Source organism: Cotesia typhae, unplaced genomic scaffold (genome assembly GCF_013202065.1).
Source record: "Cotesia typhae breed Kobodo isofemale line unplaced genomic scaffold, CoteBio_Ctyphae contig_5, whole genome shotgun sequence".
Lineage (NCBI taxonomy): Eukaryota > Metazoa > Arthropoda > Insecta > Hymenoptera > Braconidae > Cotesia > Cotesia typhae.
The window spans coordinates 10,641,485-10,667,439 of record NW_027423757.1 but is presented as its reverse complement, the minus strand read 5'-3'; the positions used below and the strand labels follow the sequence as shown (position 1 = coordinate 10,667,439).

At 33.9% G+C, this 25,955-nt stretch overlaps 2 protein-coding genes across 6 annotated transcripts; one reads left to right on the top strand and one right to left on the bottom strand.

Annotated features, from left to right (window-relative positions):
* The first annotated feature begins 186 nt into the window (after positions 1–186).
* Dad (Daughters against dpp) lies at positions 187–19,445 on the top strand. 4 transcript variants are annotated; one of them, XM_074249177.1, is made up of 7 exons: positions 187–1,204; positions 3,452–4,303; positions 5,390–7,325; positions 8,743–8,802; positions 9,401–9,505; positions 16,149–16,358; positions 16,664–19,445. In XM_074249177.1, exons 3-7 carry the CDS (start codon positions 6,338–6,340, stop codon positions 17,023–17,025), a joined length of 1,725 nt encoding a protein of 574 aa, XP_074105278.1. In that variant the 5' UTR covers positions 187–1,204; positions 3,452–4,303; positions 5,390–6,337; the 3' UTR covers positions 17,026–19,445. The 4 variants fall into 4 exon arrangements, with proteins under 4 accessions (XP_074105278.1, XP_074105277.1, XP_074105279.1 ...); XM_074249176.1 differs by having other exon boundaries at positions 187–1,260; XM_074249178.1 differs by lacking the exon at positions 187–1,204 and having other exon boundaries at positions 3,757–3,910.
* LOC141531381 (synaptic vesicle glycoprotein 2B) lies at positions 19,406–25,955 on the bottom strand. Of its 2 annotated transcripts, none has more exons than XM_074249181.1 (10): positions 25,638–25,955; positions 25,511–25,570; positions 25,148–25,309; positions 24,427–24,589; positions 21,945–22,066; positions 21,639–21,877; positions 21,335–21,537; positions 20,558–20,820; positions 20,164–20,451; positions 19,406–20,089 (listed from the first exon to the last, which is right to left on the bottom strand). In XM_074249181.1, the coding sequence occupies exons 1-10, from the start codon at positions 25,690–25,692 to the stop codon at positions 20,028–20,030; spliced, it is 1,617 nt and encodes a 538-aa protein (XP_074105282.1). In that variant the 5' UTR covers positions 25,693–25,955; the 3' UTR covers positions 19,406–20,027. The 2 variants fall into 2 exon arrangements, with proteins under 2 accessions (XP_074105282.1, XP_074105283.1); XM_074249182.1 differs by having other exon boundaries at positions 25,148–25,287; positions 25,735–25,955.

Below are 25,955 nucleotides of genomic sequence, written 5' to 3'. Positions count from 1 at the left end.
AAAAATATTATTTTAATTCAAGTATAATAACAACATCATAAATGATAATTCACAGTTGTACTAATAATAATCATCATGATAATAATTTTAATAATTATAATAAAAACTATTTCAGGCTCATGTTTCATCGTTATCTTATCAGCAAGTTAAGTTACGCAATAAGTCAGTCATCGCGGAGGACGAACGGTGCTTGGTTCGTTTAAAATGTAGTCGAGCCGAAGAGAAGTTATCGACGGTGATTAGACGTCAGTTGGTGAAGAAAGATTGCTGGTACAAGCACTGTAAAGAAGAATAATCCGGGAAGATCTTCGGCAGGATGATCTTCGCATCACCAGCAGTGGTACCCTCGGGGTTCAGTTGCTCGGGGGATGAGAAAACGAACGGAAGAAAACAGTGGTGCGGAGACAAGGTGGTGCGGGTTAAAAAAAGGACAAGGGGTGTCCTGCTGGCGTCACCCTCCTGGCGTCGAGACTCCCGTCGGCGTCGCAACGCCGTCGGGACGAGCACCGAGGACCGACGGACGAGGCTGTCTGACTGGCGCCGCGGATTGGACTTTGCTTTGACGCCAGCTAAACCGTCGCGCCGTACAGGCGACTCCTATCCCAAGTTGGTTCTTTCCTTGTATGATTCTGATATGCTCTTCGAATGCTCGACAAGTGCTGAAGGTTTTACCTGATATCCCACGATACGATATGATATGATAACCAATGCATGCCCTAAAATATCTTCCAGTAACATTTATATATATATATATATAGAGTTACCATTTCAGATTTCTTCGCGACGCCAGGCACCACACTGTGGCGTCCAGGATTCCCAACGACTGGCTTAACAGGATAAGAAGGACAACGAGTCGATGGCGACGACGGCTCTGGTATCCTTCCTTACGATTAAACAGGGAGATAAAATAATATCCATGTACGGTTGACGGAATTGAGAGGGACAAATTGGCGCCTGGCGTTTTCTTCGCGATACCAGTACTATTACTAGTATTCTGGATTCTGGCGATGATCATGGGACGCCAAGTGTTTTGACGCGCTGTTATACTACGGTTCTTATATATTATACATTTTGCAGGGGGAGCAGGATGATAAACAAGGAGATCCAAGTCGCCAGTCGGGCCAGCCATCGGAGACCACCCCACCTACTGGAATCCCTACGTCTCGATCGCCTCGTGATAGTTGTCGTTCTCATCGACAAACTGGTGCTTAACTTAAACTTGTCTTTTATCCACGAGTAAAAGTCAGTCCATTAATGTGTGTAGGTACACAGAAAAAATAATTTCCTTGAATCAAGTAAATAATTTTTAAGAATTTTATTTTCACTGAAAAAAAAAAATTTCTTGACTGGAGAGTAAATTTTCTTGGCTCAAGAAATTTATTTTTTGTGTTTTTAATTGATTCAAGAATTTATTGTCTTGATCCAAGACAATGAAACTCTTCAAAATTATTTTCTTGGCTTAAGAATTTTTCTCTACTAGATTTAAATTAATTTTTTTTCTGTATACATGTCCACACAAGCTTCGCTTTTGGATATAATATTTCATTATATTATATTTAAGTAAAGCAAGTTAAAGTGTGTATATGGTAAATGCACGCCATCCCACGTTGGTTGGATTTACTTTGTTGTCCTGTTGCTATCGGTGATGTTAAAGGGTGCCACCATGTTATGTGTACAGAGCAAACACTGTAATGTGTTGAGTAGCGGGTGAGCCACTGGCACACATCGCATCTCGTTATATTACCAACGAGAAAATACAAAGCTAAGCGCCAAACCAGCGAAATACCACCAGCAAACAACAACAACTATTCACCCGACGACGTTTCATTTTTCACTCTCCATTCTCACTCTATTTCTCTATACTCTACTCTATCTGGCCAATCTACTTTGTCCTCCTCATTGTCGTCTCATCTGTCTAGTCGCAGTCGTCGTAGCCACGCTTACTCACGGTGTTTTTGAATCAGTCGTCACCGACCGGCCGGCTCCCACAGGCAGAGCCAGAGTCGCATGTCGTCTGACGACACAAAAATATAGGGCGACATATATTGAGACGTTAAAAGGAATCGGTTTAATATATCTATATCTATATATACATATATATGTGTATCCATGTCCTTATATATAAATATAGATATAGATATATTGAAAAGAAAAGGGGGACGATGGAAATAAGAGTGGGAAGTTTTGTTGGAGCCATCAAAGCGGGGGAGAAGGCGCCTGTATCTACGAGGCAAGAATGGCAAACGGCGCCAACTTCCCAACATGCGGCGCCTATACCACCCTTACAAATAGGGGATGCCAAGCTACATCGGCACCAGTCAAACCGGGTTCTTCTGCTCGTACGATTTGTCCCAATACCATATACACCATTTGCGGTTTTCTCTTATTTCATTTTTCATAACGAATTCCGTATTACTCAAGATCCGCGATAATTCATTTGGTTGACGGAAAACAAAATTATCTAAAGTAAGTTTTATGAAAAATTAAAAAATAATATGATTTAGGAGATAAGGATACAGAAGAATGCTAATTAAAGTTAATCATCATTTGCAGGTATTTTGATTGAATCATCAAGCTTGGTACCTCATTTTACATGTATGTAATATCGAGCATACAATCGGTTTTTATACCAGCAAGCTCAGGGAACTTTGAATGCATACACAGCAATAAAATTAACAGCAAGTAATATTGTTAATCATTGGATCGTGGATCGCGTCACGTTTGCAACCATTACAAAATCTCGTTTAAGCAGCAGCAGCAGCAGCATCAGCAGAGCAACGGCAAGAGCAGCAGCTCCCTGTTGGAAACTCGTTTTCTAAAATTAGCCAATTTATGAGCGACGACCTACGAATGCCTTTCTTTTCGCCCCCACTTATCTCTTTCCTTGTTTTTTTGGTCCCCTTACCTCCTCGGTTCCTCATCATCCAAAGTTCTTCAATATACTACTATACAACATAACACATACTTATGTATGTATTGTATTGTATGTATATGTATATATTGTATATATATGTAATACCTATATTGAGTATCCGCGGTTGTAACTGTGGCGCCAATCGTTCGCCCCTCCCAACTCAGCTTAACAACTAATCATCCAAGTAAAGGCGCCATCTATTTATTTATGCAATTCAATCGCTCGTAAAAATCAAAGTCCAAACGACTTTACTTATTTTTATCGTCATTCAAATCACATACTAAATACATTTACGATAAATAATAACAATAAATTACTAATGTATTCTAGTCATATCGGGATTCTTAATCCTTTTTATTTATTTTAAATTTAACATCTCAACCGTGCTCAACCTCGTGCATTCTAAGCGGCTACTTGGCTTCAGCTAAAAAAATAATAATAATAAACAGTACTTAAATTCATACTCATACTTATCATACTTACTTATACTTGAACAATGCTTGAACAATAATAATTGTTTTTTTTTCTTTTACCCAGGGGGATTTAACTTAAATACCGCCAAAAATTTTTTCAACCAGAGAAGAGAGCGCCATGCTGGAGAACGGAAGCCAGCTAGCGTCGTGAGTGAGGATCGAGGGTACTAATAACCTGAGAGAGAGAGACAGTGACAGAGCTTAGAGCTAGTAAAGCGAGTGAGTGAAGAGTGCAGAGCACGCAGAGTAACGAGTAAAAAGTTATAAGCAGTGTAGTGTGTTTTATACTTTTATACTATTCGGTAGAGACAAGAGAGAAGAGAGAAAAAGAACGGCCATGTTTTGGTATATGTAATTGAGATAGTAGTTGTACTGTATTGTATTGCACAGACAGGACATACACACAACAAGCTCATAATTGTCTGCCGTGGTTAATGGGAACTGTATGGACTACTACGGTGTTTATCATTGTGCGTGTGCTCACCAAAGTTTAAGTGTGCGCGCGCGCTCCCTTTTTCAATGTGTAAGTTAGCGCCTCTACAGTCTATATAGTATTATACAGTGTGTATAGTATTAACTGGTACTCGGGAGAGGGGAGAGAAGGCTCGTGACGGCCCTGGACCTCGTGTGTGCCGCTAGTAAAGTCCGAGCTTTTGACCAGTGTGTATCTCCCGCTTTTTGTTTATCGCCAGTGTTCTTACACACTGAATTGTGTGTTCGGACGTGTGTGTGTGTTTTTTTTTATTATTTTTATTTTGTTTTATTATTTTTATTTTTATTTATTATTCAGTACGTTGAGTTTTAGTCGAGTGATTATTATTAATCAAGACACCAAAGACGACGTCAACGTGATTTCATCTTAAATATTAAAGTGTTTATTATTATTTATTTTATAAATTAATAATTAACGTTAAATGTAAGCATATAATACTTGTTACTTATTATTATTATTAGTATTATTAGCATTTATATTACTTTTATTATTGCAGTTGTTTTTGTTGTAGATATTGATGTATATATTTAAAAGCACACATATATTGGCTATCATATAGTCTTCTCGAGTGGTAGCGGTTAAGACGAGAGTTTAATTTCTTCTTGACGACATTTATCGCGATTGTGTTGAATCGCAAACAACTGATCGGTAAAAAGAGAGAGTGAGCGAGAGAGTAGAAGAAAAAATGAAGAAAGAAGAGAGTGTATGAGTTGGAGTTTGAGTGACAGAGAGAAAGAGAGAGAACCGATTGTTGTATCGTTGTGTGTGTGTGTGTGTGTGTGTGAAATTGAATATATGCTTTTTTATATGTATCCATATATAAAGTGGCGAATGCGATTGCGAACGCGGCGGCGTCGCGACGTCGGTGCACTCGACACGCGTCGACCTCTCTTGTCGGTTTAAACGTCGTCAAGTAGTCGGCTAGTACATACTTGTTGGTTGACTCGCGTGTTGCGTGCGCGGGGAATACCTATCCCATATATTTACTACCATGTGTGTGTGTACCATCGTCGTAGTCACTGTAGTTGTTTTCACTCGTACGATCCAGCGGACGGATCATCATTTTTGTTTAGTAAAGACAACGTAGCTTATAAATTACCCGACAATACAATTCTATTAATTTATAAATTATATTTAACTATGTAATATATAATATATAGACACAGATTGATGTGATGACATGTATCTAAGTTGATATTTGGATACAAATGCATAGTATGTATCTATATGTTAGTTTGTTGTATTTAATTTAAATGACACTGAAGTTAGCAGACGTCTAAAAATTTTTGATTTTTTTTATTAATTAAATTACAACTCAAAAAATATTTCTAAAAAATTGCACTTGTAGTTTTTACAGGTGAAATTTTTTTTTTAATTGTTTAATTGAAATTTTTTCAATAAAAAATTTTTAAATGTCTGCTAACTTCATTTTTATTAATTTAAAAATGTGTGTGTATTTTTTTGTAAATTTAAAATATAATAATTTTATTTATTTTGTTATTTTTCAAGTGGAGGAGCAAGAAAGAGAAAGACAAGGCCAAGCTAGCCGGTGAGATACGAGAGTGTACCGCAGTGCGACGTGTGTCAAGTTTTTAAAAAGTTGTACGAGTAAAGTTTTAAAAGATTATTTAAAAAGTTACCAAAGGAAGCGATAAACTATGATTACTAAAGTGGATTCGAGGAATTATGTCAATCGCTGTTAGTCGAAAACGAATGAGTGATTGTTGTAAATCAGTGTTATGCGGTGCCAAACCACCGACAGCCACGACGACGAGGAGGATAACGCGGAGAACAAGAACGCGTACAAGAACGAGGAGGAGAACAAGAAGAAGCGATTTATTAGTGCATCAGTTAGCATCGGTGGTAGTGGAGAAGCAACAGCTGGCCGTAGCGCAGAAGCAATACAACTAGAAGTTTATCGTCACAGTAAAACTAAAACTCATTTTTATTATTCCTCAAATTTTCCCATTCAAGAGACTGCTGCTGCTGCTGCTGTTGCTGATGCTGATGCTGGTGTTGCTTTAGGGGGTGCTGTGAAAAGAGTTAAAGTTGAAGACAAAGACATCGTGTATAAAGATAAAAAGAAGTTTGATAGCTCGTTGGTTCCAGAGAGCATCATCACACGCTATTTCGAGCATACGACCGTGACCCAGCGACGGTACAACGATCTTCCTCATCGCCGGTAGTCCGACAACGTGCTCGCTCTGGTCTGTCGGCATTAACGTGTGTTCCTGAGTCAATTTAATCATTAATATTATTATTTTAACTGTTATTAATATTATTATAGTAATTATAATTATAATTATTAGGATATCATCTCTTCCTGGTGTACCTAGGTGTAAAAAAATCGTGAACAACTTATTAAACACACCGTTTCAGGTGTGTCGATTTATCATCTTATTGTCGCAAAGTTATAAAGTACTGGCCCCCAAATGCACAAACGTATTCTCGTGTTTCATGTTCATGTTCTGGAGCAAACGGACGATACTGACTAAACGTCTGTTAAAGGCTCAAGTCTGTCGAGAGTATGAAACCGAATGTGAGACTCAAGAGAATACGTCGCAACACATTGCTCGCGTGAGTAACATATTAGCAGAAGCATCAGCTTGCTCCGACACGGTAGTGGGTGGATCCGGTAAAACGGTATCATCGCTACCGGGGTCCAGAGAAACTGTGCCAGTAAGTCAACCTCAAGCCAAACGACAGACATCTTCATCCGGGGGTGGCGGGAGTGGCCCCAAAATCCACCAGGTCTGCTGTGGAGGAGCCGATTCCCAGGACGAGAGTGACGAAGACGACGAGGAGGACAACGAAGACGAGCTCGAGGATAAAGAGGACAGTCTCAACGACAAAATCGAGAGGGAGGCCCGGGAGCGTTTGAACCGGTGCAAAGAGCTCCTCAAGACTCTCAAGGAAAACCAGCTGGAGATGCTGCTCATGGCCATAGAGAGTTGCGGCGCCGATCTCGGCTCGTGTGTTCTCGTCGCCCGCAGACCCATTCACAACTCTTCTTCTCAGCTGGACATCAACGGGGATCAGCAGCCGGATCCCTACCGGCGTCGCAATTCCAAGCGAAAATCCCGGCATCATCATCCGCTGAGACACCGCCACTCGCACCGACAATTTCCTAGAGTACGATCAAGGTGTCGCCGCTGCGAGCTGCACCAGGGCTACAACAAAGACACCCAGCTTTTGGACGAGTCTTCTAGCCTCGCTCTTACTGGTGCCGCCGCAGGCGACGACGAACGCTGCTTGACCGGGGAAAATTCACGGACCGATTTCCTGCTAACTTCATCGGCGGCCCACCTTCTCTCCTGCCAAATTTGGCGGTGGCCTGATATATCTCTCACGAGTCAGCTTAAAAAATTGCCGCTCTGTCATTCCACGAAAGATCCCTCGTATGTTTGCTGCAATCCCTATCACTGGAGCCGGCTCTGCAAACCTGGTGAGTAGTATTTATCTTCTTAAAGTTAAATGCTTTTTAAAGATTAATTAACAGTACTCATTAGCGTCATTTGTGGGTATTTAAATTTACTGCAGTCAATTCTAACTAATGTATAGACAACATACGACGAGCGGCGCCAGTCTTACTTCCTTTACGTAATGTTCGTCCCGTTTAACTTTGTATATCTGTCTGTCTCTTTCTTTTCATGTTACTGTATACACATATACACATATACTTAAATACACAGACATGTACATTGTATGCGTGTGTATGCTCGTCGCCGTCGTTAATAGGTAGTACATTATATAGGCATCAGTGCAGGTATAAAACGACCAAAGTCTAGACTTATTTTTCTTTTATTCGATAATCCTTGTCTGGTTTTAAATTTTCGTGTCTGACCCGTGTTGCACTGTCGCCGCCAAGACCCATTTATTATCTTTTCCTTTTTTTTCCATGTCCATGTATTTATTGACGGTACAACTGCTGCTGCTGCTGCTGTACTAACGCTGCTGGTCTATTTTTCTTGGGTTGGTTTTACTACCTAGAAATTTGTAATTCCTGGAAATGTTACTTTGAGAATTTTTCCAAGGGAAAAAGGGAAAATTACCAACCAAGAAACAATAATAAATGAAGTCTGTAAAATCCTAAACTGGAAAAAAAAAGTCTTGGATGAAGACCTAGACGGAGACGGAGAACAGTCGTCAGCGTCTATCACCCTGGCAATATGATTGTGTTTATAGTCCGTTAGACATACACTGCAGGAAGAAAAGGGAAAGGCGGCTTCAGGGAGGTGGGGCACATATAGATATATATGTAATGTGTCTTGCTGGGTTGGATCCTCGATGGCGTAGTTGTCGATGCAAGCTAATGTAAGCGACTGTTCACCAGCAGCAGCAGCAGCAGCAGCAGCAGGACAAGTCGAGTAAGCTGTGGTACGGGCTTACAGGCAAGAAGGCAGGCAGGCATGACCGCAGAGTAGCAGCAGCAGCAGCACCAGGCGAAGAGAAGGGGGAATACCGCCATCGTTGCCGACGCCGCGTGTCATTGCTGGCGCCAGCTAATTGTCGAGGCCAGCCAGCCGGCGCTAGCGCGAGGATACCGGCTCTTTTCGCGACAATCCAACCGAAACTTCCTTCAGACTATTAATGTTTTTTTTTTTTTCTTATTTAAATAATTTTCTCTCTCTTTATTTTTATTATTTTCCATTTAGTCATGTTTTGTTTAACATATGACATGACGAGATATTTTATATTTGCTTAACTGTTGACTGCATATAATTTTAAATAATTACAATAAATTTATATTTATATGAAGACAGTGTGTGCATGCCGGCAATTTATATGATAATGATAATATATATCGAGAATAGTAAAAGTAAATAAAGTTTATATTAATAAATGATGTTGTTATGTTTCAGAGTCGCCACCACCCCCGTATTGTCTTATCCCAGCGAAGAGAGGTGCAACAAAATGCGAAGGTAAGCTGTTTAAGCGGCGCCTAGTCGTCGTGGATTCTCCCGCGAGCGGCTATTATTACACGTACGCCGGTGGCTCTCGATGCGATTATGCGCACATACTTTTTCGCGGTCTTGACTCTATCATACATACACATACACTTACATACATTCATATGCATGCATGTGTGGGTAAATATACATATATGTATGCATACATTAAAAGATACGTACAGCACACGGTTTATGTATACGAATTGCCATCAGCGGGGGGTCAAACGCTGGTTAAACGTAATGCGTGGAATGTAAACTACGTGATATGTATACACATTATTATATATCTCTTTGTTATTATGATATGTACTTACTACCAAACTCTAAATGTTTTTATCCGTCGCCGTTGCGGTAGAAGTCATTTTTGTATATTATTTTATTGCTGTTATTATTATATCGTCGCGATATATTTATTTTTATATTAATGATAATAATAGCAATGATGAAGATGACGACAAGCAAGACGACGTTGATGATGATGATGATAAAAATAATAATAAGTGGTAGTAATAATAATAATATTAGTGAAAATATTAATTTATTTATTTATTTGTTTGTTTAATTTCAGCTTCTTCATATGCCATTCAAACAAACCCAGCGGACACAAGACACTGTGGGAATAATATTATAGTGCCTTCGAGACTTCCGGAGTCGCTCACCACCGACGGAGAAGGTAAAGCAATTGTCCTTTTTAGACAAAGGACATTATTCAAACTTGAATCTCTCGTGCTATTAAGTTTGACGACAACCTTCGTCTACCTTGACCGACAATTATACTCAAAATAATTTTTTACTACCAGTCTCACCTATTTCGTCTGGTTCTGCTTTATAATTTTTAACGTCTCTAAGTATTATCAGCCGACTGTCTAGACGGAGACGTTTTGCTGGTAGAAATTAGTTAGACAAATAATTAGTTCCATCTCTCGGGAATTTATACTGACTAAAAGGTTCACGGTAAATAGATTGTTACGTTTAATTTTTTTTAAATATTTATTAATAACAAATATTAATATAGTCTGTAGATTACTGCAATATAGCTCATATTTATTCAGATGATAGACATTTTTATTAACATTTTAAAGAAAAAGAAGAAAAAAAAAAAGTCATATTTATCGTAAATAAATATTTATTTATTTACTTGTTAGCTCAGTAAATTATTCCTTCGATGAAAAGTTTTATTATATAAAATAAACCATAAATTACCATTTATATAAAGAAACCTTTTTTCAGTGTATCAACACTTTTTTATTTCATCTGCAACCGCGGGTAGTTGTAAAAAAACGAGTAAAAAAAAAAAAAAACAAATTGCGGAAAATTTCTTTACATTTAAAATACGCAAATAGAAAAAATTGATCAGGAATTCACTAACGTAAACATATTAACCTCTCATTTTTAACAACTCAGGAATTTAATGAGTGCTTTTAAAAATAATCATTAGAAATTAATGATTTAAACGAGCAATTATCGTTAGGCACTCGTGTCTCTACAGTTATATACATAAAAGTAAATCCATTCAACTTTTATCAGTTTTATCTAAATTTTCCAGTTACATACTGATCATTTATTATCGATTAAAATTTCTCGTTAAAATACTCTAAGAATTTTACTATCATATTATATTTTTTATGACATAAAAATAGTTAAAATTTTTTCTATTTAAAGCGCTAATTTATTCTCAAATTACCGTTTTAAATAACTCAGTTTGTCTGAGAATTTTAGAGCTTACACCTTAATAAAGAGATTAAGACTAATTACATCTCATAAGTAAGCTGTTTACACAGCATTTATTTTAAAACAAACTTTTGACTTGAATGATTTGTCGATTGCTATTAAAGGCAATGAAGAAAAGGTAGTAAAAGAAAGTCTCCGTCTACGTCTAGCTGTTAACAGTCCTCACTCTCTCTTTTTACTTGTCAGTCGTGAGACAATTTTTTTTTTTTTTTTTATATTTATTTTTATTTTCTTAACAAATTTATCAACTGGATGTAATATAAATCAAACAAGTTAGGCGCCGTGTAACATAATAGCGGCGTGATCGATTGAATAGTATGTTTATAATATAATAAATAGGTTTATATATGGGTGTGCAAGAGGGTCGAAATTTTTTGGGCTAAAAGGTGAATAAGCGGATAGCGGTAGGTGCATGGGCACATATATATATATATATATATATATATATATATATATATATATATATATATATATATATATATATATATATATATATATATATATATATATATATATATAACACAATACGTGTATATATGTACATATACCATGCAGTGTACGAACTTTAGAGGCTTGAGGAAATGGAGGGCAGGCTTGTATGGCGCCAGACAGCTGCCGCGTGTCTCGTCAGTATTCTCTTGCGACCTCGACTGTTTGCCTTCTTGTTCGTTCATTCTCTCTGTCTCCGTTGTATACCTCAGTTTATCCTACTATACTTAACTTATTCTATACATCCATTCATTTTCACACACACAGACTAAACTTTTGACTCGAGTCAGAAGAGCGAGTCGTCGAGAGAGAACAACAAGAAGACTAAGAAGAAGAAGAAGAAGAAGAAGAAACAAGTTAAATAAGTTACTTTACTTCCCATTGATTCACAATTCAGCTTTGTATAAAACTCGTTTATTCAATATATATATATATATATATATATATATATATATATATATATATATATATATATATATATATATTTATATAAATATAAATCTGTTTAGTTGGGCAAGATTAAATAGCACCGGAGTAAAGTTTTAGCAGCAGCAGCTAGGAAAAGAATCACCGGAGCAGAAGAGCTCAACACACATACTTGTAATGTATGATAACTAAACAGAGCAAGAGTAAAGAGCAAAGCCAAGAAGCTGAGAGCAGAGCCAGCAAAACCGCGTGGAAATCCATCATCTAAAGTCACATAACATATAACATGAATGGTCGTGTCGTCTACATAGTTAAAAGGAGGTGGACGGGCAACAGGTCGCCTTGTGTACAAAATGGGCCAGCGCACGCGCTTACTATCCGCCTCCTCTTCCTCTATAATAATAAAACTATATAGATATATAATTCGGGCAACCAGTAACCAGTTAAACCCTGGATTTTCCGGGAAACTTATATCAATGAGTTGAGTCTGTGGGGAATGCAGCGGTTACGCATGGCATACCATAGCCCATGTTAATTTATCAGCCGGTCGTTCCTTTCTCTTATTCTTGTTTCTTCTCCACGCTTCTCATCTTATTTCTTATATATTTTATTGTACATATTCTTCTCTATTCTATTTATTTATCTCTATTCTCTCCATTAGATTTTACATCTCGGATTTAATCTCTGATCCTATATAAATACATATATATTTATATTAGTATGTCCGTGGATATTCGCGAGCTTTCTTTCTCAGCCGCTTACATATTTAAGACATTAAATATTTAACCGCGGTTGTCGCAGTGGCATCTTGCACGTATAGTATTTATGGAGGTATTATTTTGGTCGGCGATCGGTTATATATGTCTGAGTGGTATACAGCGGACGTAACATTTCGCTGGTGGTGGTGCTGGTGCTGGTGCAGGCTGTCCGCCGTTAATCCAGCGCCAAAGAGGAATGTGTCTTGGCGCCATACCACGCTTGCCGTTTCGAGTGTATATATACACTTATATATTTATCTAAATATGTCCTGTATGTATATGTGTAATTTGTTAATTTAATATACATATACATATACATAAACATATCCAGACGCACTCAAGTTATGACGCTTATATATTATCGTCGGCACTGGAGCAAAGTAAAGAGAACCGAAATATCGCCAGTTGGTTTATTATTACAAACAAACAACGGCACACACTCTTCTTTAAAATACTACTCTCGAGTGGTTGTCTATAAGTATGTATTGAAGTATATTTATTATTATTATCATCATCATTTTAATTTATGTATATTTGTAATTGCAGGGATAAAGAATGAGGAGTATAAGTATAAGTATGTACAGCGGAAAATCAAAGAGTTGCAATTGCTTTGGCTACTCCTTTCATTTATATCGAAGATTGACGTGCGTATTGCCCGGTTAGCTTGGTTTGTACACACGTAGGCCGCCCGAAAGCGCTTAGCTTTGGTTGGATCGGTTGCTGGTCGTTGGATGTCGGTTGGTCTGGCTTGCTGGCTGGCTGACAGCCTCAGGCCTTACCAAGTCAAGTAAAGCTAAGCTAAGAGTGTAGTTTAGTATAGAGTAGTAAGAGCGTCGAGCTGAGTAGAGCTCTGAGAATCTGTGGATAGGAGGGCGAAGAGGTAAGAAGAGAGTGGTTCGCCGGCGCCTGGTATGTGGCGTCTCCACTGGCGTAGAATCATCTTTTAGTTTATATTAGAGGGTATAACCGTGGTATCTCCACCGGTGTGGGTCCGATATCTCAGCTCGCGCCGTCAATGACTCCCTGCTATGCTAACCCAAGAACAAGTATCGTATCGGTTTTGCCGTACTGGCTCTACACCACACTCTGCTCCGTTCTTGGATAATTCTCAGCAGTGTGTGTATGTGTAAATGTGTATGAAAAGGCCTATAGCCTTATCCACACTCTACTCCCAAATGGAGCATACACACAAAATACAACACAGTTTCAATAATGGCCGTTTGCAATTCGATCCGGTCCGTCACGCGATAACGACGGGTCGCTGGAGATAAGAGTTGAGCTTTTAGCAAGTCTTTAAGCGAGTTATATACCTCCCAACGGCAGCGACCACGCACCGACAATCCCAACACCAACGAGCAAAAACGAAGAATGAAGAACGAAGACACTGCTTTTTAATTTCATTTTATTCTATCCGTTTAATTTAGTTTGTTTTGTTATACTTATGCATACAGAGCAACACGCTCCTCGCAAACTAGTCGAGATTAAAGGTGGGCGGCCGGTTACTGGTACCGGTACGCTATGGAAAGGCCGTTCGAAGGACAGAGGTCACCTGCATGTGTGTTATATGACTCGACAACTCACCGCTTTTATATTTTGGTTTAACATAAAACATATATTACATGTTATTATATGTGTATTTATAATTTACACTGGTTTATTTATTTATTTATTTATTTATTTTTTTACAGTGATAAATTAATTGCCGCGAGATCGGTCTCTTCACATGCGATACCAGTCTACAGATACAGATATCACGTAAATTTATTATATACGCTATCGCTCGATTATCTACCTAGAGACTATATACTAAAGTACAGAAGTTCGGTAGAGCTTATCATCAACGTAACCTGAGGGTGGTTGACCTTTTCGCGGTCTTGCGCTTTTTTAAACAAATAAATCCATCTTGTTGGTTGTTGGAGACAACTTTTACTTCTGTGACAGTAAATTAAGATGAAGATTAAGACGATGACGATGTGATATGTGTGTTGACACTTACTTGAATCAGCACTTAACTCATTGTCCTCCGTATTTTACCGATATCATATACAGCGATACAATGAGTTTTAATAATTATAGCGGACGTCGGCGCCGATGCCACCGCCGCCGCGACGATCGTCCTTGCGCTCCGCTCCTCCGTCCCACGATGACGTAATAATCACGATAGCCCGCAATCTTGGCGCCGTGTTAAACTCGTAATATCTATTTTTATCTCATGGAAGCACCGCGCGACGGTTAAATGCTTCTTGCGCCTCAAATACATATACATATACTTAAATATATATATATATATATATGTTAGAGAGGCAGGAGTTATTGTTGGGGATTCGGTATTTCGTGATTCACTCATTTTTATTATTACAATTAATTAATATTCACAATTACAAAAAGATCAATTATTACGAATGAGTAGATAAACTCGTACAAGGTTAAGTTAATTCAGGCCGCAAACAATATTAATAATATCTTGCGATTGACCGAGACTTAGGAAATAACGAATTCGCGATCACCAGGACGTCCGTTCGATCTCGATCTCAAAGCAAGAATGTCTTTTCAAAAACTATTCTCAAATAGTCTGCCTGCTGCACATTTCTCTTTTCCTTATTAATTTTATGATACCCCTATCGTCCTGGGATCCCGACTACGTTGACAACCATGTGCCTACCTAGGCCTAAGCCTACCGCAATAAAACATTTTAGTTATATCTTATTTTACAAAATATTAAAGTAACAATACATTTCTTAAAATAACTAAAAAAATAGAAATATCCTAAAGAATATTCTCATCGCTTCGTCAGAAAATACTCCACTGTACTTTACTCTCCGCCATATATATATATATATATATATATATATATATATATATATATATATATATATATATATATATATATATATATATATATATATATATATATATATATATATATATATATATATATATATATATATATATATATATATATATATATATTTACAGATACAAGACTTTGGATAAACTATCATCGATGGGTACTTGGGGGCCAAACAAAGCATGATATTGTCATAAGGAGGTCTATATGCCTGGTTATTTATACATATTACCAAAATTCCAGATACACAAGAGTATCAACAGTGGATAAAAATTTTATTTAGCGCAAAGACCATTAAGATAACTACGGAACTATTTTCTTACAAGACAGTTATTCACGTTATTATACTATACTAATAATTATAATAATAATAATGTGGATGTTAAAAATGAGAGGAGAGAGAGGGGCGAGTTCTGTTTAGCTGTATGTACACACAAATATAAAATACAGTATGCCGCGCGCGCGCGTGTGTGTGTGTGTGTGTGTGTGTGTGTGTGTGTGTGTGTGTGTGTGTGTGTGCAACAGCCCCAGCCGTATGCAATTTGCGTGATCCGCGTAGGTTGTTAGGCCGCCGCCACTCGGTCGAGCATTATAATTTTCGCGGCGAGACGAGCAGTTTTTCTACAACGTTGGCACGGTGGCGGGCGGGAGCGGCAATGGTCGCGCGGGTTGCGGCAGGATGAAAACGATGAGATGATTGCCGTAGTCCACGATGATGACGGTGGTAGAAGAACGGGTCGAGTTGAACCGTGGGCCGCAGTGGCCCATCCAGACAAGCCACTTCTTTACTTTTCTCTCTCTTTCCTTTTCTCAGTCTATCCATCGCTTCACTATACCTACTACAGAACCACCACCACCACCATCATCATCATCATCATCATCATCATCTCTATCTTTATTATATTGAGACTCTACTCTTAACCTTGGACTTAAAGTCCTCCAGGTCTTGGTTTCTCTTTTTGAGTATTTTTCGTTGGCATATTATCGCCGCGAAGCATTAAAGCTATTATTTTAATGGTTAATAATAACGTTGATTTTTTTTTTTTGCTTTTGTTTTATTACAGAGCGTGGTGACGGGCATCGACGAAAAGAATGGTGTACTCTTGCTTACTGGGAACTTGGTGGTCGTGTTGGAAGACTTTACCCCGTGGAGTCATCGACAATAAGTGTATTTGACTCGTTACACGACGGCGATGGACTCTGCTTGGCCAGTCTTGCTGAGAACCACGATTCTGTCGACGATGCTAAAACTACACGCAGTAAAATTGGTCTAGGTGTGTATATTACACCAACATATATACCAATAAATAAAAATATATAGGCTTTAAATCTATATAGTTAAGTCAGTAGTAGTAGTAGTCGAGTAGTTTGCGTGTACACGATAATTTATATATATTTTTTTTATTTTTATATTGTATCGTGAACTCGTTTGACTAAGCTTGTTTGCGTGAAAAAATGCTCTATATAATATATAATAATCGTTATTACTTTTATTATATTACATATATTTTTATTTTTATTATTATTATTATTTTTATACTATTAAAATAAATTATTATTATTATTTTGTTTGCTGTAGGTCTCGTATTGAGCCAAGAAGACGATGGTGTATGGGCGTACAACAGATCCAGTAATCCAATATTTGTAAATTCTCCGACACTCGATGATCTGGAGTCACGTACATTATTGGTTTACCGAGTTCCTCCTGGATCATGTCTGAACATATTTGATCGGGCAAAAAATTTACCATCACGCTGTACTTACAGCAACGGGAGCGAAGGAGGAGGAGGAAGTGGAGCAGGAGGTGCCAATTCAGGTGGTCCTGTTGACATGTACTCTGTGAGAATAAGCTTCGTAAAAGGATGGGGGCCCAGGTACAAGCGACAAGAGATAACATCGTGTCCATGCTGGCTTGAAGTTTTATTAGCACCGTGCAGGTGATCTTGTCATCTTTACGTCGTCGACGTCGTTACCGATCGTGCCTTCCTCATCGTTCGAGGGAATGACAAAGAGAGGGCCGTCATTAATTATTCGTGTAATAACTAATAATGATAATAATAATAATAATAATAATAATAATAATAATAATAACAGCAAAACAAAAAAAAACTGAAGATTAATAATATTATCCAGCAAGACGGCCCATTTCTTTGGAGCCATTACACAGAGCCAATTGTTTCTTTATTGCCTTCGCATTTCAGTAATTCGTGGTAATATAAATATATAAATAAATATACATATATAAATATATATATATATATATATATGTATATTTATGTAATACATATATAATATATATATTAAGTAATTTGTATAAAAAAATTATTAACAATAATTATTATTATTATTATATAAATAATGGTCAATCGTATTTGATATACGAAAGAGACTATCTCTGTTGTTAGCCTAATCGAATGGCTTATACCTCACTGTAGTTCATTTCCGTATCGCGAATGGAAGCAATCACGTAATTGTACACGTTGCTGGATAAGAGGTGATTCAAAATAAACAAACAAGAGCATGAATTTGTATACATATAAATAAATTAATTTTAATTAATAGTAATAATAATTAAAACAAAAATAAATAAATAAAATAACGATAGGACGCGTCCGGAAAAACTGTTGATCGCGGTTCATGCTTTAATATTTTGTTTATTTATTAAGATTTTGTAGCTGCAAAAAGATAAACACATTTGTAAATAAAATTATTTATACAGCGTATATATATATAATAATAATAATAATAAAATAAAATGCCAATAAACGCGACGCTAATTGCCATATAATGTGGTAGATGAGTGAGTGTCTTGTACAGAACGAGGGAGAGAGCTAGAAAATAAGAAATAAAAGCGAGTGAGTAAATGTTATGTGTAAAAGTATATAAGTATGAGGACGATGATGAACAAGTTTGCTTGGTTAGTCGGTTCAGTTTTTGCCTTCTGAACGTCTTGAGACTATTTTAAAAAGCGCGTGACTGTTTTATTTGTACGATATTGTTGTATATCTTATACATGATGTATGTATGGTTTACGCTTTCATCCATATAAATATATATACATAGATAGATATATAAAAATAAAGTTTAATAAAAGGAAAATAATAAAAAAACTGGTTGAGTTGCGTCACCGTGCCATTGCTAAATAATAACAATAATATACGATACGATACGATGGAAATTATAAGAAAATTCCCTATAGAGTACTACTGACTCGATGAGTCTTGTTTACTCTCAAGATGTCTAGTATTCCATATTCGACATCGAGATTCTTCACGGGGAAGACCTTGGGGCTCTCAGGTATTTAGGCCCATGTAATAATTTATTTAACTCGGGTATCGGCAATCGTTGGTAAATATTTAAGACTGTATTACAAGCCATACAAACCCACATTTGTAATTTTTTTTTTTTTTTTTTTTTAACATTTAAAAAAATCCATCGGAAGATTCATTATTTTATTGTCAATTTTATTTTTATTGTATTGACGAACAAAGTTGTAATATTATTATTAATAAAATTGTTTATAATAGTTTTAAAATTTTAAATGTCCAGCTTAAAAATTGTCTCTGTGAAACATTGTGCCTTTTATGATGTTGATGATTAATTATTATAATATTAATAATGAAGATGATGACTGATAAGCCGTCTCTGATTAGTAATTAACAAAAAATAATAGTAGTAAACATTGTGACGCAACGAAAACGTGTATTCGATAATTAAAAAAAAAAAAAATTATAAGAAAAACAGACAAACACGAAAAAATACCTAAGAGAACAGTGCCCATGTAAATCTGGCCTGTTTACCCAATTAAAAAAATAAAAAATTAAAGTCTTTTGTGTCCGCCGTTTTCGTGGAACTATTTACACAAAAAGCGATTAAATAATCCCTCCGTTTTTTATTAATTAATATTTATAACTAATGTTCAATTGACTAATTGTAGTGAAATGTTATGCCTTGACTTTTTATACCTGCCAAAAAGAAAAAAAAAAAATTTGTCATCGGAATAATGCAATAATAAATTTATACTTAATTAATTGGTAAGTTTAATAAAAAAAAAAAATGTTGCAATCAAATGATAAAAATGAAATTTATAATGGAGGGAAAAAAAAAACTTGTCCGCAATTTTGGTAAATATTATTAAATTAACAAAAGCGGATTACTCTTGTATATTGTACGTTTTATTAATATTAATAGTAACAATTACGATTATTATTGATTATTATTCTTATTATTATTATAAATATTAATATGATTAATTATACAATAAATATATATATTTATACGTATATATATTTATTTATAACACAGTGTTTAGAGTAATGTGTATATTAAAATTAAAAAAAAAAAAAAAAAAAAAAAAAAAAGCCAATTCAAGAAATTAATACGCCATAGTCTTGTTCGTCATCGCGCAAAATGCGATGCATCGAATTAAAGACGGCAATAAATTAAAGCAATAGGCTGGCGAAAATAAATAATAAATGAAACGCGATTACGAACAAATTGCACCGGGTGTTATTTTTCTATTTGACCCGAATTAAATTTTATTTTTATTTAATTTAATTTAATTAAATTAAACAAATTTTTTTTTGTCTAAAAAATTGTTAATACAATTTTGTTCTACGTGAGGTTTAAAAAAAAGTTGACTGCGGCACGCGCAATGTACCTAGATTACTGGTATTAGTTTTATATACCAGTTATCTGGTGTATCAGTTGATGACAAAAAATAATTAATAAAAAAATAACAATTTACGTAAATACATGTGTAAGATCAAACAAGTTGACTGGATTATTTTCTTGATTTTTATGAAAACTAAAAAATTTTTAAAAAGTTTTTAAAAAAAAATACATGAGATTAACTATTAAAAAATGGCTGTTTTATTATCAAATTTTTTCATTTAGTTTTAATTAATAAATAATATGTATTTTTTTTTTTTTAATTATGTAAATTAAGTCTCTAAAACCCGAGGAGGGTCTTTTGGCGGAAGAAAAAATGCTAGCATGGCACCCACTGAAAAAAAAAAAAAAAAAAAAATGTAAATATCTATTTATAGAAAATAATTAATGATTGATTAAAACGCTTACCAATAATAATAGAGGCTACAAGAAAAATCAGTACTTCGCAATTGACATCAACAAGTGCTCCAAATGCAATATTACTAACAATAGCACCAATACGTCCGAAGAATGAATTTATACATAGTGCGAGGGCACTTATATGTGTTGGAAATATATCAACTACAGTACTATTTAAAACAATATTAGCTGCTGTCATTGCTACTGAAAATATGCCAGATACAATTATAATTTGCGTGGAGGATCTTATAAAATACAAAGCTAGTCCAGCAACTCCAGAGATGATCAACGTCGTTACTGTCCAAATAAAAATAAAAATAAAAATAAAATTTTGAGTAAGTAATAATATTAATTTAATGATTGATAAATTATTAACTGATGATCTAATCATTTGAATAATTACCAGGAATTATACGTCGTCCTACATGATTAGATAAGTAAATACACATTATGTTTCCTATTGAACACGCAGCATTTATTATTAATGTGTTAACAAATACTTTTTCATTCATACTGTGATTTTCACAATCATATTTACGTATCGTTGATGTTTGATTCAGTGATACTAACTCGCTTACACTCGCTGTGGTAATATTTGGATGGAGTTTGTAGAAATTTTCAAATCGGTTCAGTAATTCGGGCATCCATATACCGAAGCCATACCAGCTATTTAAATTGGTAATTTTATTTTAATTAAAAGACATTGAAAATTTTTTTAATTTTTTATAACAAATCAATTATATAAAAAAAATATTTTTAAAAATTTGCACTTAGAATTTTTTTTATGTGTCATTTTTTATTAAAATAAATATTAGTAGACATTTAACAATTTTAAAAAATTTATATCAAAAAAATATTTTTTTAAATTTACACTTGTAATTTTTTTTTTTCATTTTCTTTGTGTCTAATTTTTCATTAAAAAAAAATTTGTAAACATTTAACAATTTTTATAATTTTTTTTTATTGAAAAATGTGTAACAAAAAAAAATTTTTTTTAATCCCACTTTTAGAAAATTTTAAAACCAATAAGTGCAATTTTTAAAAAAAATTTTTTTAGTTTAAATTTAATTAATAAAAAAAATTAAAAAATTTTTTTCATTAAAATTTAATTGTAAAAATTTTAAAAAATTATCAAGTGTCTTAATTTCATAAAAATTTTTTTTTAAATTAATAAAATTACCCGAATAAATTTGTAAAATAAATAGTCCAACAGAGCAGTGCCCACTTAACATGAGGAGTAGATGTCAAAGTTTTTATTTCTCGACAAGCCTTTTTTAATAGTCTTTTGATTACAAGTAAATTAGATGCATCATCGATCGTCACTTCAATCGACAATTTATTCCTCTCATCAATCTCATCAGTAGAAATCTTTAATTCCTTTACCTTAAACATTAAAAAAAATAGAAACAAAGCCAACTAATTGGTTGTTAGATTAAAAAGAAACTAAATTAATAAATTATTGGTTTTAACAATTTAGTACTGACAGGATAGTCAGACTTGTTTCGCCCAGTATTAACAGCATAGATTTCTCGAAGAATTTCAAGGGCTTCTTGTTTTCTACCACGAGATAATAAATACTTAGGACTTTCCGGGTACATAGTAAGAATAAATCCCAGGACAAAAGTTGGGAGTCCAATTAATCCGAGATAAAGTCTCCAAGAGTTGAATATAAATCCCGCAAATTCAAATGAAAATTTAAGAGGAATAATGAACCACGCCAGACCTGAAAAAGTATCATTAAATAAATAATTTTATTTTTTTTTTGGATTATTTATTAGACAATTAATTACCTGGTAATAATAATGATGCAGATGTCCAGCAAAAACCGACGATACACATGCACTTAACACGTAATTTAGATGTATGAAATTCACCAAGATAATTGTAAATTAATGAACCTGGAGCTCCAATTCTGTTGAAGAGATACAATAAATAATTTATATGTGTATATAGACATAATCTATATTAGGGTGGGTCAAAAAAATCGAATAATTTATTTTTGACTTTATACTCTGAAAAATAGGTTCGTAGACACCTAAAAAGAATTCTCTCCAAGTATAAGCTCTTAATTATAACGGGAAGGTCCTCCGCTTTGCGGGTTTCTATTTTTTTCGAATAATCAGATAAAAAAATTTATATCTCGCTTCCAACTGCTTGGAAAAATATTCCGTGGCATAGATTTTGTGAGAAATTGAATGCTTTACAAAAAGGTCTCTTATGACTTTTTCAAAAACTCAACCGATTAAAAGATATTCATAGTTGAAGTTTGGCTATTTTAAGGAAAATATTCGTTTTTATTATGAATTTTATAAGTCGATGAAAAAAATTATTTCGGATTGCGGAACTCATGATTTTGTAGGAAATTTACTGCTCTACAAAAATGGTCTCTTATGATTTTTTGATTAAGTGAAGCCGTTACGAGATATTCATCGTCAAACATTAACGAATATCAATATTTCCAGTTTTTGATCAATAATTCGATAAATTTTAATTTAAACTATGAGTTTCAGGAAAATTTACATAAATTTGAGTTTCGATCGATAAAGAAATGTTATAATAAGTTAGATAAAGAATTATTGGAATTATCATTGATTTTCCTTGGAGAAATGCCTCAAGAAAAGATTTCTTTCAAACGTCCTGGTACTGTTCATCATGCTAGATGGATGGCTAAGGCCATTTATAGTTTGAAAATGTATCTATTCAGAGATGAATTCAAACTCTCTCAGAAAGAATTGCATGGTCTTCGTCATTTCTGTATTTTTATAGTCACATTGTATTTAAAAGCTTGGTTTTCATCAACTTCTGCAACAACTGCTGCTTATCATGACTTGCAGTTTATGAAAAATTTATTGGAGTACAAACATATCAATCCTTTGATTTCTTCAGCTACGTGTGAAAAAATGATTTCGCACTTATGGTATTTGAGCGATGAACTTGCCATTTTATCACTGTTTGACGATGGCGTTCCATTAGAAGTAAAAAAGTATTGTTGAAGCTGTTAATACTCGTGAAGGTACAGATTCTAAAGCTAAAAGATTTGTAATTGCTAAAAAGATTTGAATTCATTGGCGCAGAGAACTCTGAGTGACTTTGTGTCTAAAAAGTCATTAAATCTTTTCAAAATCTTCGATCTACCGTATGACTTTCTTGATGTCGATGTTGAATTATGGCCTACTAATGAGAGTTATCTCGAAAATAAAGAATACTTTCAACAACTAAAAGTTGTCAATGATTCAGCAGAGCGAGCTGTTGCATTAGTCAGTGAATATAATCAATGCTTGACAAAAAATGAAGAACAATTCCAGTACTTATTACAAGTTGTCAAAGAACATCAAAAAACATTCCCAAATTGTAATAAAAGAAATTATTTATAGTAATAGCGTACTGTTATGTTAAAAATATAGACAATTATATTGCAATTGATAATTCAATAAAAAATTTATCTATAAAAAAGTTAAATACTGGTTGTTTCTCACTTGATTCAATACTTTTCATATTAAATTTGACAAAGAAATATGTCATTCACTTCAAATTAAACTAATCATTGGCTATATGTCGAAAAAAATGCTCTAATTTCTTGTTTTAATGCAATCAAACAAGCTCAAGACTGAAAACAATATTAAAAAATTGTTTATAACATTTCTTTATCGATCGAAACTCAAATTTATGTAAATTTTCCTGAAATTCATAGTTTAAATTAAAATTTATCGAATTATTGATCAAAAACTGGAAATATTGATATTCGTTAATGTTTGACGATGAATATCTCGTAACGGCTTCACTTAATCAAAAAATCATAAGAGACCATTTTTGTAGAGCAGTAAATTTCCTACAAAATCATGAGTTCCGCAATCCGAAATAATTTTTTTTCATCGACTTATAAAATTCATAATAAAAACGAATATTTTCCTTAAAATAGCCAAACTTCAACTATGAATATCTTTTAATCGGTTGAGTTTTTGAAAAAGTCATAAGAGACCTTTCTTGTAAAGCATTCAATTTCTCACAAAATCTATGCCACGGAATATTTTTCCAAGCAGTTGGAAGCGAGATATAAATTTTTTTATCTGATTATTAGAAAAAAATAGAAACCCGCAAAGCGGAGGACCTTCCCGTTATAATTAAGAGCTTATACTTGGAGAGAATTCTTTTTAGGTGTCTACGAACCTATTTTTCAGAGTATAAAATCAAAAATAAATTATTCGATTTTTTTGACCCACCCTAATCTATATACTAGATTTATTAATAAGTAAAGTAAGGGGGAAGATTTACAAAAAACCAGCGAATGCTCGGAAGACAACGAGAACCTCAAAGCTCTGAGAAAGGCTTGATAAAAACGTGAGAAGGCTATCAGTTAATAAAGTACCAACAAGAATCCTCTTCCGGCCATAAGCATTAGCCGATATGCCCCAAAGAAATGAACTTGACATACCGCCTGAAATAAAAATAGATTTATTCTCAATACTCATACCTACTACAGTCTATTAAATTTTTTTAACTGATAAAAAGCACTTGAGACAAATTTATATTCCTTATTGAGGAAATATATTTTATAAAAAATACCATTAATTTATTTTTTTGTATTATCTTTTAAATTTATTACCAATACTAATTTATTTATTCTATTCTTTACGACAGTCCATTTAATTATTTTACTTTTGAATTAATATTTTATTAACATATCTGATAATTATATATTTTTAAAATTAGTATTGCACTGATAATATTTACGAGTAATTCATCAACACGTGTGTCATGATATTCAGGGTCGCTGAAGGTGAAGCTATGTAATTTTGAAAAAAAATTTTTAAACAATTTTGTAAAAACAGAAAACTAATTTTTAAAAGTTAATTTGTTCCAAAAAATTATTTTTAAAAAATTGCATTTGTAATTTTTTTAAATTTCTAAATGTCAATTTTTTTTTGCCATAATTTTATTTGTTAGAAAAATTCTTAAAATTATCAACTAAGTTAATTTTCATATTTTTTTTTACCAATTAAAAATGCTGAGTTGATAAGTCCTTTTTGATGAGAATTTAAATTAAGATCACATTCTGCAGCTGGAATTATATATGAATTTATACCACTTTGACATCCTCCAAATACAAATATCAGTCCGCAAATAATGATGACACTATAATGAAATTTTCCGTATTCTATTAACGAGAGAAAGAAAAAAAAAAACACTCAGTAATTTATATTTAAAAACAATTAATTAATTATGAAAATAAAATTAGCCGACATTTCAAAATTTTTAGAAAATTTTTTATTGAAAAAATTTCAATTAAATAATTTAAAAAAAAATTTCTATGTCATAATTAATTGTTAATTATATAAAAATTTATTAAAAAACTCACCACATAATTCTATAGCTGTTTCAAAATTCACACCATCTTTCGGTAATGTATTTTTATTTTCTGTAAAAAATTTTAAAAATCAATTTTAATTTTTGATGCACAAAAAATAAATTTAAAAATTATTTACCTATTGTGAAGATAGTTTGAGTTGAATTGATTGAATTAAAATTTTTAGAAACCATTATTGTTAATATAAATAATTTTTTTTAATTTTAAATATTTACCGAGGACCGTTTGTTAGCATGAACAATACTGATGAACAATACTAACGATGATTTTTACTCCTGTTCTGTTAAAAAAAAAAAATGTTTCCTAGTTAATGATCCGGAAGTACGTATTTTTTTTCTCTTATTTATTGTAATTTAAAGAACGAACTAATAATTTTCAATATCGCAACGCTCTTCTGCACTGTCTTTTACATAATGTAAGACAATATTCTGTTGTT